The sequence below is a fragment of the Plutella xylostella genome, chromosome 11 (assembly GCF_932276165.1).
Source record: "Plutella xylostella chromosome 11, ilPluXylo3.1, whole genome shotgun sequence".
Lineage (NCBI taxonomy): Eukaryota > Metazoa > Arthropoda > Insecta > Lepidoptera > Plutellidae > Plutella > Plutella xylostella.
Window position 1 is genome coordinate 718,328 of NC_063991.1, and position 17,332 is coordinate 735,659.

General features: G+C 39.7%; 1 protein-coding gene across 1 annotated transcript; it reads right to left on the reverse strand.

Annotated features, from left to right (window-relative positions):
* Positions 1 to 654: 654 nt before the first annotated feature.
* On the reverse strand, positions 655 to 17,002 carry LOC105385019 (xaa-Pro aminopeptidase ApepP). The gene is made up of 18 exons (XM_048623863.1): positions 16,918 to 17,002; positions 16,171 to 16,235; positions 15,467 to 15,570; positions 13,532 to 13,703; positions 12,594 to 12,706; positions 11,996 to 12,131; positions 11,536 to 11,631; positions 11,018 to 11,220; positions 10,389 to 10,475; positions 9,946 to 10,035; positions 9,493 to 9,623; positions 8,298 to 8,450; positions 7,515 to 7,644; positions 6,545 to 6,722; positions 6,087 to 6,178; positions 5,382 to 5,495; positions 1,276 to 1,403; positions 655 to 835 (listed from the first exon to the last, which is right to left on the reverse strand). The coding sequence occupies exons 1-17, from the start codon at positions 16,977 to 16,979 to the stop codon at positions 1,278 to 1,280; spliced, it is 2,052 nt and encodes a 683-aa protein (XP_048479820.1). The 5' UTR covers positions 16,980 to 17,002; the 3' UTR covers positions 655 to 835; positions 1,276 to 1,277.
* Positions 17,003 to 17,332: the final 330 nt, after the last annotated feature.

The window sequence follows — 17,332 nt, forward strand, 5'->3', positions numbered from 1 at the left end:
ATCAAGTCAATGCAAAAAATGAAATGAATTTAATGTTGCTATGGAAATAGTAGGCAACTTGATGCCAAGTAATGGTGCACGAAAAGAGAGTCACTGAGTGACATATCACCAGGGGCCCTACTACGGGTTTTGCAATTTAAGTAAACGAAAAAAGTTTTGGTTTCCTTCTGTCACCTGCATACATTATCTGTCAAAAGTTTTATGATAGTTTCCATTAGAGGCGCCACCTAGTATGCGTGAAAACGTAAACTTTTATAGTTTTCGTCATTCTATCAAACCTGTACTAGACCTACATAGCCCGTAGCATAAATTTTCATCGTGACGTGAAGTAAAATTACTCGATGAATTTTGTAGGAAAATTTTAGTTCTGCTACCGACCGCCAGGGGCGCTGTTCATTATTTTCATACAAAATAACTCGATGAATTTTACTTCACGTTCACGATGTTTTTTTTTGTTATAATCTTATATAGGGACTTTTGTACACTATGTAGATGTAGTGACGATGACAGTCCCATCGATGAAAATTTATGCTGACGGCTCTGTTTCTGGGGACCCACTGAGTCAACCCCTTTCGGCTTATTATGCCACTATTGTAACACCCTGTACCTATGTACCTACAAATAAGGGTACCTACAATAATAAAAACATTTGTATTCAAAATATAAAGCAGCTTTAATAATTGTTTGTTAAAAGTAAGCGATTATCATAAATTAATAGAATAAACTAAACACATTTTTACAAATATATAAAATTAGTTATTAAAATCCATGGTTACGAATACTTAGATGTGTTAAATGTTTCAATTACAAATGCCGTCTTCCAATTTCATTGAATCTGAAACAATTTTTTTATAGTTATTTAACAAATAAGAAAAATAGAGGTCTAGAAATAATGATACGAATTATGAATAGAGCTACTTACGGTACCTAATAAACTAATCATATTGAATTGCAAACTGACCTCTAAGCCCGTGATAGGCGATGTAGTGTATTATATCAAAAGCAACATTGAACGATTTTTGCAACACTAGCGCCACGACAGAAGAGGGAACTACTCACTGAATACTCGTAACTTTCACCTTTAGTTTAGGATGAATATTTTAGTGTTTTCCAAACTGACCTGTACGCTCATAAGGCCAGTGCAGAGTAGGTACTTGTATTATTTCAAACTGAGATCTTATCTCTAAATTGGAGCGCTGGTAGCTCAGTCGGGTAAGCGCCCGCATCTCACGCTAGAGATGCGGGTTCGAATCCCGGCGCTGACATGTAACTGACCTCTAAGCCCTGGTGAGAGGCTTGCACTCCTCTTGCAGCCACTCCAAGTCTTGAATAAGGTTGCGCGAGCGCAGAACTGGCCCCACTGTCTCGAGCACACGCGCGTGGTACGCGTTCAGGTAGGATAGCTGTCGGGGAAACATAATAATATAAAATAAAGCTGTCTATCCACCAGACAGAGAGGAGTAGGCTAGCGGAGCGGGGTGTGTGGGGAAACATATTTTATAACATTATAGGCTGCCTGTCCACCAGAGCGGAGCGGGCTAGCGGAGCGGTGTGTGATGTGAGGCAATAAAACACCGGTCATGCGATTTCATTGGTCGATTTTTACCTCGCACACCGCTCCGCTCTGGTGGACAGGCGGCCTAACACAGGTGTCAATAAATTGTCACTACAGAAAACGAACGAAAGAGAGCTGTCACGCAAATGGTACGCTTAATACAATTAGTTAGAGCCCTAACCACGCAGCGCAATGAACAATAGGAAAAACGAAGTATATACCTTGGAACTATACATATATCGACGGTGGAAAGGCAGAATGTTTGAAGCGCCATGACTTAAAATGTTCACCAGAGCGATTTAAAGTTTGAAATTTTCGAAAAAAAATCATATCTCTGTATTTATTCTAGCTATGGCTTTGAAAATTAAAATACGTAAAATTTAAATAGTTTTCTATGTAATTCTGTATATAAAATGAATGTACATATTCTATTTACTGTAATAAGGGACATAAGACATATGCATCTGAAATCTCAGTCAGGTAAAATTGGCTTAAACGACATTCACATTGTAATAAAATACAAGTAAAAAACAATGTAAAGACCAAGGAGATTTAACCATCACACCAGCATAATGTTTTATAATAATTTATGTTACCTTAAACATTCCATAAGAATGAATTAACCGCCAAACTAAGGCAATTTATATCTAAGATGAATGACTTAAAGAATAAATGAACTTATAATTTAGACCTCAGAACTCGAGAACGGTTGAACCGATTTTAGTCTAGAAACATTTGTGGAAGTCCAGGGAAAGTATAAAAGGTCAGCTAGATTGAAAACAAAAATTTCATAATATCTGGGGGCACGGCAGTGCCCCCACTAAGTCGAGCAAAGAAGCGGCACGGCCGTACCATCCTTTTCTCGAAGCATTATGTTATTATAAACTTTATTAACATATTGTTCACCGCGAAATCACTTTGAGATTGAGATCCAAGTGATCAGTTTTACTTATTCATCAGTCTCTATGTCAGATTCATACAAGATACGCTAGATTTGATAAGCAAGCGACGATGCTTTAGGATTGTTAATGGCTAATGTTTAGTGGTGGTAACCCCAAAGGACTATCACAATGTGAGTTAGGTCTCACCCGACAGCCGGACCGAGAACCAAATCGACCGACGATTAGTCGAAAATGGAGACACTTCTGGATGTTAGGAATAAGAGGGTTGCTGATGTCAATAGTGATCACCACTAAGTCGATGGAAAAATCTGCTTAAAGATAGTGGGAGTTTAGGAGCAGGCCACAAGATCTGCCAAAGGTGTCGTGTAAATAAGCTGCAGGACCCACAAGTTAGAAGATAACTTAGTATCCAGATCGACAACAAATACCATCCACTAAGTCTGGACGAGGTCTCATTCAAAAATCAAAGGTCTGACATCAAAGACGTGTTGTTAAAAATTTGCGAAGAAATAATAAGGCACAAGGAACACTTAAAGAATGAATGGTATGTCTAAAGAAACATGGGATATGATCAACCATCAAGGAAGACTTAACGTTTATAAAAGGACAAACGCTGCTAGGGGTGACTCTATGTCCAGAAATGAGACCACAACCATCGTCTGCCATAGGAAACATGAAGGATCTATACAAAGCATCTTGAAGAACATTGCAACAAAACCCAGGTTATCTGCTTGTTACTATGGAAGATTGACTTTCAAGATGGTATGGCCATATTGCCGAAGATTTAATGATCCTAACCACCACCCGAGGAGTTGGATGCAGATGCAAATATACTAGGAGCATCTTGCATCTTGATGCATAATCGTAATCAATATGATTAATAAAATCGGCAGGTCGCTAAGGCTAGTCAGAGGCCTTCGGGCGGCTTGAAAACGTCTGACAACTCTCTCAGCACAAGATTGCTTGTGTTGGGGCCCACCAACCCGCGCTAGGCCAGCGTAGTAGACTAGGCCTAAACCATTCCTTCATTGGAAGGAGACCCGTGCCCCAGCAGTGGGGACGTAATGGGTCGTGATGATGATTAATGATGAGATTTATGACTATCCTGCATCTTGACAGAAATTTAAATATCCAACCCTCAAATAAGACGAATTGATACGGACCATACGATCGCTGAAGAGTGGCAAAGTACCAGGGAACGATTTCCTACGGAGACATAAAAAGCAGGATAGATGCAATATACCAGATATTGCACTCTTCAGCTATGGAGGATGATGAAGTGAAGTTAGAGTAAAAGTTAATTTAATTCATGTCCTACTTTTTCCTATAAGGTTTGCTTTTCGTTAAAATACTTTATTTTGAAAATTATGGGATACAAACAGGTCGTGGTACTCGTGGTCACTCACTTAAAACGTGGTCTTCTATTTCGTATAATTACCTAACAATTATCAAAATCGGTTAAGTTTATCCAGAGTTTTGCGCTTGGGAACACATTTTCAGTAAGATTTTTATATAGGTAGAAAAGAAATCCTGTTTCTGACTAGATTTCGATATTGGTAAATTTTTTAATAATAAGTTTATTTCTGATATACCTATATTTTTATTATGTATAAAAAGTAATGTCATTTTAATACATTAAAAATATTTTACATTAAGAACCATATTGTCATAGAAAAATAAATATTTGGTTGGATCCTTTTAGAGAAACGTTAAAATTCCCTACTTGCATTCTTGCATAGAAACAGCAATTTAGGAGAAAGGATCCAAGTGCATATTTTTATTAATAACTCAATAAATATTAATTATAGCAACACTATTATTTAGAACCGTAATATATAATAGATATTAAATAATTTAATGTAATTATCTGGTGATATTATAATAAAAAAATATTTATAGTTTTATACTGGCGAACGAATCTGAGTTTGTACCTACGTAATTACGCTGCGCACGCGGCGCCAACTGTCGCATAGACGCACGTCATCTCCGAATGAACGTCCCGGCGGGGTACTGAAGCGACACCTTTCCAACCTGTCCTATTTATATATTGGCATTTTCACGCAATATACTTCTGGATATAATAATAATAAACAGCTTAAACAGTATAAACCGCTTCATTGCGATTCTTTTGAATTGTTTTATATCACTTATATCAATTATCTACAAATCGCAAAAAACCGCTTAAGTGCCAATTGTACCATTAAACAGATTTAGGTAAAGTTGTATTAACCGCCAAACGCCGCGAGTAAAACTGACCGGTAAAATGGTTTAAGTGCCAGTGAGGCTTAAATTAAAATTACGTAAAATATATTAAGTGCTTTTATGTTATATTTGACAAGAAGGCATTTAGTTTTATATCCATAATGTTTTATTTCGCAATCAGGTAGGTCTCTTAAGTAACTAATGATACAAATTCACATTCATTCAAAATGAATTAGGTCACAGTGTTTTACAGTTTTAGTAAGGGTAAAATGTTTTATATAACTTTATTATTGATCATGTATGTTTGAGCATACAAATGACTAAAAAAGTGGCTCTTAATACAAGAAAAAAGTATTAAGATTTCCAAAATCACCGATGTCTTAAGCGCCAAAAAAGTGCTCAGATCGAAACGAGACCCGCACCATTCGAAAGAGAAAAATCAGGCGATTCCAACGGTGTATATAACTCATATTCGCCAAAAGTGGCGGATAAAACATTCTGCCTTTCCACCGTCGATATACCTAACAACAAAACGCAATAATAGAGCGTTTCATCAAATAACATGACTTAAACAGACAAAATCCAACCTTAGTCCAATGTAATAAGGGTTTCGCCATATCAAGTATCCGGTGGAACGGTCTATACGCGCGTGAGTGCGTAAAAACCCCACACGAGAATAATGTATTGTTAATGTAGCGCTCTAAATATAATATTGTACGTACCTCGAAGTCATCCAACAACTTTACATCTACACAAGCCGTCTGGTGCGGCACCATCGTGAGGGTACTGAACCCGAGGACACCGCGCCCGTCGAAGTCACCCATCAAATCTTTAGCCTGAGAGATGGGAAATAAAAAAAAACTTTAAACACAGAAACCATTTTAATGCAGTTATGAAAAATGCACCTAAGCTCAAATAGATGCCAAGTTGCACAAAAGAACTTTAAGCTATGTCGGCATTTAATATATGCACTAACCTAACTTTATTATATCTGTCTCTTTCTGTCCGTATACTGACAAAGCAAGGCAGCAATATAATTGACCGTCATTAGCGTATGGTATGTTCCACAATGCTTACATAGTCCCTTCTCCCATTACGATATACGCCCACGCGACTCTAATCTCGGAGACTAGTCGCCACGAAGTATGCCACATATACATTTATTGCTTGCACATAAATGTGTTAGTATTTAAGTTATGTAAGTTTATTTTATGTGAGTGTACAAATAAAGAATATTCTATCTGTCTATCTATCTATTTACGCGTAGAATACCAGTATCGTAATGTGAGAGTCTCCATGTATATGTATGTGGCATATGTCGCGGCAAAGTCTCCGAGACAAAAAGTCATGCGGGCGTATCGGAGAAGGGCCTTAGCAACAAGGAAATGATGGAAGGTTTTTTATTCAACTGATCAAGTTTGTCTCACCATGGGATGGTCGGAGTCTTTGGTGACCTCGACGACCTCCACCAGGTCTTCATGTCTGATACCGTACTCCCCCACTTTGTAGTAGCCAGGCTCTGCAACAAACAGACATGCATCATCATCAGCTCGTAATCATCCATTACTGGACATAGAAACATATTCTACGCATATGAGAATGAGGACTTCCGGCAGTCAGGATCCACTTAGTTTAAAGTCATTTTTGTTATCGAACCTTTTCTTGATTTGACCACTTTTTGTATTTGAGGGATGACAAATACTACGCACCTACGCTAAGATGCGAAAGTTTTAACATATCTCAATTGTAGAAACCTGTTAACGTATGCGTTATTGTATCTTTATCGCAGCTAGCGGTAAAATTTCAATACCGCGATGTAGGCTCTCAAACTAATTCCACTTCAGCGCCATCTATTGGTGAAAAACTAAACTTTTTCTTCACTTACCATTGCTAAGTATGGCGGCAGGCTGTAAACCAGGATCGTGAGGGTAGGGCCTCCACGACACCCCACTAGGTCCCTCGTGCACGTTGAGGAAGTGCCCCACGCCGTGGCCGGTGCCGTGCGCGTAGTCCAGCCCGCGCCGCCAGAGGGCGTGGCGGGCGAGAGTGTCTAGGACGTTGCCCTGGGGGTAAAGTAGGGTTATATTTGTTAGACAGGGTATTTAGAAGTCACTGGGGGTCAAACTTTATCGGATCCTTCCGATTTCATTAAAAAAACAGTCAGCTTGAAAACATCTGACAGTCGGGTTCAACACTACCCCGACATGTCACTCAGAACAAGCTTGCTTGTGTTGGGGTCCCCCAACCGGTACTGGGCTGGTGCCGTGCCGTGGTGGATTAGACCTAAAACCCTTACTTTATTGCCCCAACAGTAAGGACGTCACGGGTTGTGATGTGAATGTTGTGATGATCGTGCTTTCGCTTTTGTCTAGTCTCTACTATTTATCATCCTACGTTAGTTTAGAACCCACCTTAACCCCCTAGGGAAGAGCGCCGCGCCGAGCGTGATCTGTCCCTTCAGCACGCGAGTGAACGTCTCCCGCTGCTCCGCGCTGCATGAAGACATGTGCCGGGTGCGGGTTATGTCTGTTGTGGCGCTGACTTACCGTTATTTATAGGTTGCTCATATTGACAGATTGTATGCGATTCTATAGGTACATTTGAAGCTTAGTTTTTTGGTGTCGGCACTTGTTTCTGTGGCAAAATTAGCTAGAAATCCCATTAACGGCCGCATTGCGCGCTTGGAGCTTAGCGTGTATCGAAGTGAGCAAACGTGTTGGTTGTTTCGTCGCGATAAGCGCGAAGGCTCTAAGCGCTAAGCAAGCCTCCTGACTGTGCGGCCGTAGCCTAACTGTTATTTCAGTTGTAAAGTTAGCCTCGTCAGAATTACTGCAAATAAGTAAATTATAGCCCACCTTAACCCCCCTAGGGAAGAGAGCGGCGCCGAGGGTGATCTGTCCCTTCAGCACGCGAGTGAACGTCTCTCGCTGCTCCGCGCTGCATGAGGACATGTGGCGAGTGCGGGTTATGTCTGTTGTGCCATCCCTGGAAAAAAATGAATAAAATTAAGGAGTTTCTTTCGCTATTGAAGGAATCATTGAGTGAGTCAGTCATTGCTGGAATATATAATATCGATCACGATTAGAATTTACGTCGAATATAGAATATTCCTATTTGAACAGAGAGTGTGGCGTAACGGGTCACATTCATTTAAAGAGAGGCCTTGGATTCAATACTTGGCTTTTAGGTACCTATGTATGTAGGTACAAATGAATCTTTTTTTCATGTAGTATATAATAACACTGTGAATTTAAGAGGGCGACGTCAGGTTTCTCTGCCCCATTCTGTACCGACTACTGATGGAAAACATTGTGAGGAATTTTTCACGCTTCCCTTTTAATGGAGGAGTGGCAACTTTTGCTCCTCCATAAAGTATATTTATGGTTATTTGCGACGAAATATATCGTAAAAACCTCCATTACCTGTACTGTCATCCAGAGTCTAGTAGCTTTAATAAGTACTTATACGCCTAACGTAACGCAACGTCATACGAACACAATACTTACGTTGCTACTAGATCGGAGGATCCTATCCCTTTTCAATGGAGGAGTGGCCATACTTTTACTCCTCCATAAAGTATATTTTATTAAATATGTCTTACAAAGATATATTATGATGACACATTGTGTATCAATTACCTGTACTGTCCTCCAGAGTCCAGTAGGAACATATCCTCAACTCTAATCTCCGTCTGAGGTCCGTCTCTAGAGGGCCCGTAGTGTATGATGGCCCCGTTGGCGCCCGCGCCCGCTATCGTCTCGAATGACGGGCCCATGAAGTCTTCTTCGTCTCTGTTTGGTAGATATTTTTTATGTATTTTAGTATGGAACTAAGGTAAGGTAAGGTAATCGGTGTGTCTTAGGTGTACCTGTGAACTCATCCATCATAAAGAAGTGAAATTCGTTTTAAAGGACTCTTAAAATTTCCAAAAGTTGCAATGGATCGGTCAAATATGTTGAAACTCCGATAAATATATAAAAGGTAGGGTAAAAATTTAGAGAAAAGGTTTGGGGATCGCTAGCAGGTAACTAATCGTATCTGGGGACGCCCTCTAGGGCGCTAGATAGAAGTCTTTGCATGATTAAGGCCAGGTATGTTTGTGTGAATGCTATTGTTTTATCAAATTGATATATACATAAAGAATATCTATCTATCTATCTATATACCGCCACCAAGACGCTGTGAACACAAGTTTGACACTACTACGCATTGAGTTTAAGGGTGGGTTGCACCATTTAACTTTAACTATTACAAACGTCAAATCCCTTGACGAGAGGGATCAATCTTCAAGAGATTTGACGTTTGTAATAGTTAAAGTTAAATGGTGCAACCCACCCTTAATGTATTAATGTACTTTTACAAAATGATAAGGGCAACTCGTTGGTAGGAACAGGTTAATTTCTGATTGCAAAATTTAAAATCAACTTGGGGTCATAAGCCCCGTAAAAGCTTATAACTACTCACTTGCGGAACTCAAGCAGTTTATCTGCCGCCTGTATCTCAGTCACCGTGCGGCCGCGAGACACTGCCTCGTGCTGGATATCATCATAATTATTGGTTTAGGTAAATCAAATGGTCATCCTTTGTGACAAGAAGCCCTTTCCAAACGGAGAATAGATTTAAAACAAGCAACGTTTATAAAAACTGCATATTTGTCACAAATTTGTATACTAACTTGCGGAACTCCAGCAGCTTATCCGCCGCCTGTATCTCAGTCACCGTGCGGCCACGGCCCACCTCCTCGTGCAGCCAGCGGAAGAAGCAGATAGCTCGCTAAATCATTAATGTTTATCCAGAAAATGCATATTTGTCACATATTTGCATAATACTAACTTGCGGAACTCAAGCAGCTTATCCGCCGCCTGTATCTCAGTCACCGTGCGCCCGCGGGACACCGCCTCGTGAAGCCAGCGGAAGAAGCGGATGACTGCCACACCGTCGCGGACGTGGCAGGCGCGGAAACCCTGGGAGGTTTAGTTATAGTTATATGCTTTTAATGGACGTCCAAGAGGCAAGAAGAAGTGTAGGTACCTTTGTCTTTATGTTCTTATACATATATTAATAATTTTAACGTTTTCTTGCATAAGTACCTAGCCTTGCGAAACATACTACAACATAATAAGGCTTTAGTTATTTCAACACTCATTTTGGAAAACTGTTACTATTGGAGAAATACTAGCGTGGAGGAGGGAAGGTGACACCACTCCTCCATTGAAAGGGGAAGATAATGTCACATTTTTTAACATAAGTATAAGATAAACATTATTTATTTGTATGTTAACACACCTGAAGTTCAACTTCATTCTTTATTTGTTTCGCGAGAGCCACGGGTGATATTTCCGAAATAAGGTTGAGTGGTTTCTTCAATGTAGCCACCTGAAAGTAAACAAGCAGGTTATTACCGGAGCCTAGATATTGCTATATTTCTGGCACCACCAAGACCTAATAAGTGTGTTTCATGTTATAGTATTGCTAAAATTCAAGTAGATACAGCTGGACCATTTTTTCTAATTTGTTTTTGAATTATTTTTGGATGTTCTGATAATGCACAAAATACTGGGATACGGCCACGAAGCCAATATAACGGCTTATATCGATAAAAATGCTATGCTAAAAGCTACATTTTACCAGAGGGTGAGCAGAATAGGTAGTACAAGAGGGCTAAGAATCGAAGCTTATGGACAAAAGGTGGTACTGAGAGATCTATGTTATAAATACAAATACGTCACCCCGGCAGCAGCGGTGTGGATGGCCTCGCTGGCGTCGTGAGACAGCCAGATGGAGTGCTTGCCGTCCCCAGTCTCCGATAGCTCCTTCTGTAAAACAAAATGGTGGATATAAAACACACACACACACGCACACTCACGCCTTGTACTAATGTATATAGATTTACTATTATTTAATTTTGTATAGGCATTGCTGCTGTATACTTATAAACTTGTGTTAGCTTAAGATTTTCATGATGTGTATACATACCTAGGTAGTTAATCTAGTTCTTAATTATATATATGAATACCTCTTCTCATGTTACGATTAATTGCTGTTTTGTGTACCATATTGTTCAATAAAATAAAATAATGTACTCCCTTGCGGGGTAGGCAGAGGTGCATTGCTGCACCCACTTTTCGCCAGAGTGTTTTGTTAGTCCCAATGTAATAGGGGGCGGGCCTATTGCCATTTTACGGGCACATCCAAGACCCGAGAACAAATATCTGTGTTTAAACAAATATCTGCCCCAGCCGGGAATCGAACCCGGGACCTTCGGCTCAGTAGTCAGGGTCACTAACCACTACGCCATTCGGTCGTCTAATGGTGATCACAACAATAATAACTCAAAAATCTACTTCAGCCAACTCACCGCCAACCCCTCCAAATACCCAAACACCTCCCCGTACCGCTTCACCTCCACCCCCTTCACCCCCTCATCCCGCAGATGCGCCTCCACGGCCGCCTCCAACGCCCCCTGGTGCCAGAAGAGGATGACACTGTCGGGACGGATGAGGAGGTATGAGAAGAATACTGGGTTGTATTCTATGTCTGAGCCGCGCAGGTTAAGCGTATCTGGGGATTGTGATGGCACGTTTGTTAGTTAAGCTACTTGTTAATAGGAATTTATATACATATATGGTGAGGCCCTGGAACCTTGAGAAACTCATGTCGAAATAGCGTCATCGTTTCGTTGAATATCAAGATTATGGCAGCCAAGCGCAATAGAAGATTTCGGGCCAGTATTTTTATTACGGCCCACTTTATATATTATTGATATTGATTGTGCAGTAGTTAATTATTGTGCTCAAGTTTATCGAAATTGAAAATTCTATTCATGAATTTTCATACATGAAAGTTTTATAAAAAAGTAGCAATAACGTGACTTACAAGCAACCTCATCCAATGCGGTGATGATCAACGCTGCAGCTTTCTTCTCCTGCATTTTTTCACGTAGCTCTGCAATTTTCTGACCCGACTTTTTGCCTGTAAAGACATTGTTATATTAGGATCTACTGAGTGTTAGAAAAGGAGGTCTTTTAAGCAAATGAGGGTAAAAATAGGGTCATACAAGATATAGCACAAAAAATTCACTAGAGCTAGACTATAGTGCTTCTTATACTATGATATGATACAACGAAAGGTGATAGGTGCGGGTGCACACGATTCTCTGCTTATTGCGTGTGCGTTGCACGATTGCAATTGCTAAGTTTAATTTTCCTTCCACAAAAAGTCTGTCACTTAAGTCGTTAAGTTCAGCAAAAAAATATATGGCAAAGGCATTATTGTTGGCGACGACGCTATGGCGTCCTAGTGAGGCAGGCCCCTAAAAATCATCACAACAACTCACCAGTATACTTCACCGGCAGCACAATAAGCGGGTTGGCGGGGCGCGGCGGCGGCGCGTCGTCTAGTTGCACCCGGGCTACGTCTACCAGGTTGTCCTTGACGGCTAGCAGCTCCATGTTCGCTTTGGATAGCGCCGTCTGTTGGTAGAATAATGTAGTTAAGTATACATTTCCATGACAGAATATTCTGCAATACAGTGACGTTATAATAATGTAGGACTGGTTGTGTTTGTTGAAATCTAATAAGTTCTGGGTTATTTTTGAGACATCTGAAATTGTTTCAAGGCACAATAATAACTTTCGGATGATCTCTTTAAGGAGAATCCGAGATATTTCAATCGCTGTATACTGTTAAACATAGGCGCCTGCTGTAATACAGATGGAAGGTAAGAATATCCATGTATGAAAATATCTTGAGATTGCATCCAATGTGAATACCATGTCAGTCGCATTCAATCTTAGGCACCGCACCTATCGGGCGTATAACAGACACTACATTTACCCAGTTATCAGTTCCTTATCAATTATCCCTGGTCTATTTCAAATTTAACACACGTACTTACTCTTTAAACAACGTCACTAGGCATAGACATTACTGACCTGCAATGGCGTCCACTCTTCCCTCCTCATGGTAGTCGGGTCGGCACCGACTATAGACCCTTCAGTTAGGTTAGTCGTTAACCACTTCTCCATAGTGGGTGTCTCGGGCAGAGCTGGGGATGAGAAATATAGGTTTAATAGACCGTTTCACTGAATAAGACATCTGTCAAAACCCTTATTGCATTCGAATAAGGGTAGTTTTTGTTTCTGTCCGATTTCTTATTTGATGAAACGCTGTATAGAGCGAAATAAATGAGTCCTCCATTGGAAAGGATCACTCCTCCACTGAACAGAAACACTCCTCCACCGTAGTATCATTCTTGCGTAAGATAGATATTCAACCTAGCTTTTTATTAATGTTCTCTGTATCTCTCATTGCTACATACTAAGTTGTCTGGGTGACGTCACTAACGCTTTTTTTCGTACTTTCATAAAATTTTCGCCAGTTTTATTATAGTGAGGGGCAGGCGTAGTGCCATAACTCCTCCACTAAAAAGGAACACTCCTCCACTACAGTACCCATACTCACACTGCTTCATAAGCGTCCACGCCTCCATATCCGCCTCCTTTTTGAACTGCGTGTAATACCGGCCGTCGGTCCACATGAGGGCCCGCGATGACGTCAGCACCGTATCATTACTCCTCCACTGTATAGCATCACTCCTCCACAATATAGGACCACTCCATCACTATTTATACTGTCTATTCCTCCCAACCAACAAAATGTGGTTCTATAAAAGACCCAAGATATTATATCTTCATTCGCCTCTCAATTGAAAATATAGCGGCATCAAGAATCACCATATTGACCTATACAGTAAGTAACGCAATCTTCCGTCACCGCTCAAACCTTTACACATAGCTTACCTATCTTTTTGTGGTACAAGGACTTGTTGTAGGGCTAAATAGTTTGTTGATTGAGATAGGTATATACTCACACTGCTTCATAAGATTCCAAGCCTCCATATCCGCCTCCTTCTCGAACTGCGTGTAGTACCGTCCGTCGGTCCACATAAGGGCCCGTGATGACGTCAGCACCGCCACCCCGGCCGAGCCCGTGAAGCGGGAGAGCCACTCGCGGCGCGCGTCGGTCGGGCAGATGTATTCGGACTGGGGGATTAAAGAGTTTGGATTGGTTTAAAAACATAATAAATATATAATAATGGGGTCAAAATCAAAATCTTTATTCATAGTAAAAATTAACATAACAGAATAGTTTTGACGACTACTATCATAACTAAGCTCACATGTAGCCTGTATTTATGATTAAGTAGGCCCGCACCTCTTACGAGGATCGTAACAGTGGGGTGACATACATATGCTCACGACTGTAATCCCCGAAGGGGCACCTAATGGGGTGACAACTTGCAAAAAGTGGTTGGTAAAGATTGGATGCGGAAAGCTATATCCAGTAGCGTGCATTGGAAGAGGCATTCGTCGAGCAGTTGACTGCTATAGACTTTTTTATTTGATTTATTTTATTTTATAAAGAATATAAAATTATAATACCTAAGCGCACTAATGGCGTAGGTATACACGTAGAAAACAGGCTAACTGTGCCAATTTGACAGCGCTGGGTTAAGCACATGCTAAAAGGATAATCATGGGCTTGTATATTTCCACTCCTCCAGTGACAGGGGTTCATTAACCCTTTACTTCATACGAAGCCATAAATGGCTCTTGGAATTTAATATTTTATTCTACCCCAACAAAAAAATATATTTAAAAAATGATATTGCTATACTTTTAGTCACTTCTTTGTTTATATAAACATATTTTTTTTGTCCATGGTATGTGCCATCTGCGAATACAATCGCACCTTATCCCAGGTGCAATGCTTGCTTTCTGTGAATGTGATTTTTCTGAAACTTTGAAATTCTGCAAAAAATATAAATAGTACGTTGTTGGTAGTAAAAAAAATGTTTTCCTTTTGTGCATATCTTATATTTTCTGGAACTTGTCAATTAATTAATTATTATTACTTTTATATATCTTATTTTCTCAATTATCTGAGAAAGCCATTTCTGGCTTCCTATGCGTTCAGGCTATAATATTTATGCCAGAAATGGCTTCCTATGCACTCGTACATACATACTAGATTTTTATCCTATCTTTCCAGAACAAATACTTCGCTTTTTTATACCTAAAAAAATACAATACCTGATGATGATTCCTTACGTAATGTCACTAATGACTTATTTTCCTACTTTTAAAATGTACTAATTAACTAAATTTACTTGTATTATTTAAAAATATATATATGTTCTGATTTAATAATAATTTGTGACTGATAAATTGCTGATCCGAAAAAAGAGCTGTAATAAAGCAATTCAGGAATTGTGATAATATTTATTTGCCTTCTGCAGTAGTCCAGCTACCATATCCCAGAATGTCTGGCAAGGGAAACTCCTCAATGTTATCAAATGCTAGCAGAACAGAAAATCTTACAGGTAGACACGAATCTCCTGGACCATCCCAAAAAAAACGTACTGTGGAGATGAGGACCTGCTTTACCTGTGTTTGAATTTAATAGAAACAAACAGAATTTACCATTTTTCAATCCAACTATGAAAAGTTTATAGTTTTCGTATGTATAAATAGAAAATTAATTATATGAAATATTTTCACAAAAACTGACATCTGTCTATGTAGTGCATGGGAAGCCATAAATGGCATGGATATACCAAGTACGCTAAATTTTTTTTTTACTAAAAAATTTTGTTATTATCCCTTATTAAACGATATTCAAGTAAAAAATATTTTTTATCTCAATCCCTTCATAATTCATGCAGTAGAGGGTTAAGAAGAAGACAGTTAACTCTGCATGACTACCGTGACTACCTCCTCCACCAAGTAGTAGACCATTAACTCACATTATGCGCATCGGCAGTGGGCACGATGTAGGCAGCGAGGGGGCGGGGCTGCGCCGCCATGACGGCCCGCAGCGCCTGCAGCCGCGCCGACGACATGTTTGCGTCTGTGAGGGGAAATATGTTGCTGAATGTGCTGAACTTTATCGCGTCTTTAATACAATTATGACCTAACTCAAAAAACCGACTTTATGGGGAAACGCGAAAAACAAAAATGACTACTTAAGTGATTTTTCACTAATTTGCCTCTGGTGTCTAACTTTCATTTCATAGTTCATGTTTATAGAATTTGGTATCGCATGTAGGTACCTACTTAGATAGACAAAGCCATTTTGTTGAGCAGTGAGTTTTCAGTCGTACCAGCTCAAAAAGTCAAAATCCCAAAACTATGAGTTGACTCGATATTGTACAAAAAAGGTGCGATATGTCTACATAAAATATTTTTTAAATAGAACTTCGAATTGTAGCTTCATAATACAACAGCCAGCCTGTCAATTTGGGGGAGCGCGCCAAGCGAAGAGGTTAGGTACTGCTCCTCCATTGAAAGGGGCATCCGTAGTTTTTTTCTTCTTCGCCTCCGACTGTTTTAACTACTCATCAAATACCTACTATCTACTATTAATTAAAAATCAATAACTAGGTAGTTAGATACTAACTACCATCCTACCAACTAACAGATAAAATACCCTAGACTTGGAGGAACTAACCTTTATGAATATTCAACGATCTCTTCACTAGACGAGCATCGGCAAACCTATCGCCTATGGCGGACCTGCAACAAATAATAAATAAAATTAGGTATAGGTATAGACCACAAGAAGTAACTGGAGATCTGACCCCCGTCTTCTTTCTTCTGTCACCATGTCGCCATAGACGCAAGTACGCATTTCATGATCGAGTCTCAAGATAATTCGTGCTGGTACCCTTTCCAATAATATAGGATGCACCCACGATGACCTTTTACGTTTTTCTATTTCTTTTTGTTTCTTCTTGTACAAATAGTAGGCCAATACGAGTTTTTTTTTCTTATTATTCGACATTTCACACGTGTGTAATCTCTGACTACCAGTTCAAAACTAACGCATATAGATAGACGGCAGTCCATCCATCCGGTAAAAAAAATATGTATACAAGGATAGCCGTTTATTGACGGTCCGTTATCCGGTGAAAAAAACGGACGTCTACAAACGCTCTAATACTGTCCTAAGGTACCCTACGCAGTAAGTAGGTAGGTTCATACCTTAGTTCATACCTAGCATAGAACTAATATTACAAGCGTATAGAAACGACATAAGGTAAAAGCACACACCTATCGGCATCGAAACTATCTGACCAAACGGATTTTCATAAATGTTTTTCAAGTGGGAATATTGGGATAAAAAAACGTAACCTATCTTTGCGTGCACGTCTTACGCCCCGTGCTAAGCCTTCAGGGCAAATATAAACTCACTCACACGACAAAAACATGAAACACAAATATCAGAGACGAGAAATGGAAAGCCACAACTAATACCATCAAGTGAATCAAATAATTTCTCATTCTTTGTTGTAAACATTAGTGTTTAGAAAATGTATTCTCATGATTACGTCAAAAAACGGCATAATACATAGAACAACGCGGACTCGGGTGTTACTCAATGGCATAATATGAACAGCAAATTCCTCAAAATAATAACGGGCTCCTAATAATAATATCTACCTAATGCTCTGTGAGTCTGTGAGTCGGTAGGTGCCATAGAACAACGCTGACTCTGTGGACTCTGTAGAGTTCATCATCATCATCATCATCATCATCATCATGGAACATCATTCGGTTCATATAGATCAACTAGGTAGGTACCTACTTTCTTTTTAGAGAAAAGAACACTA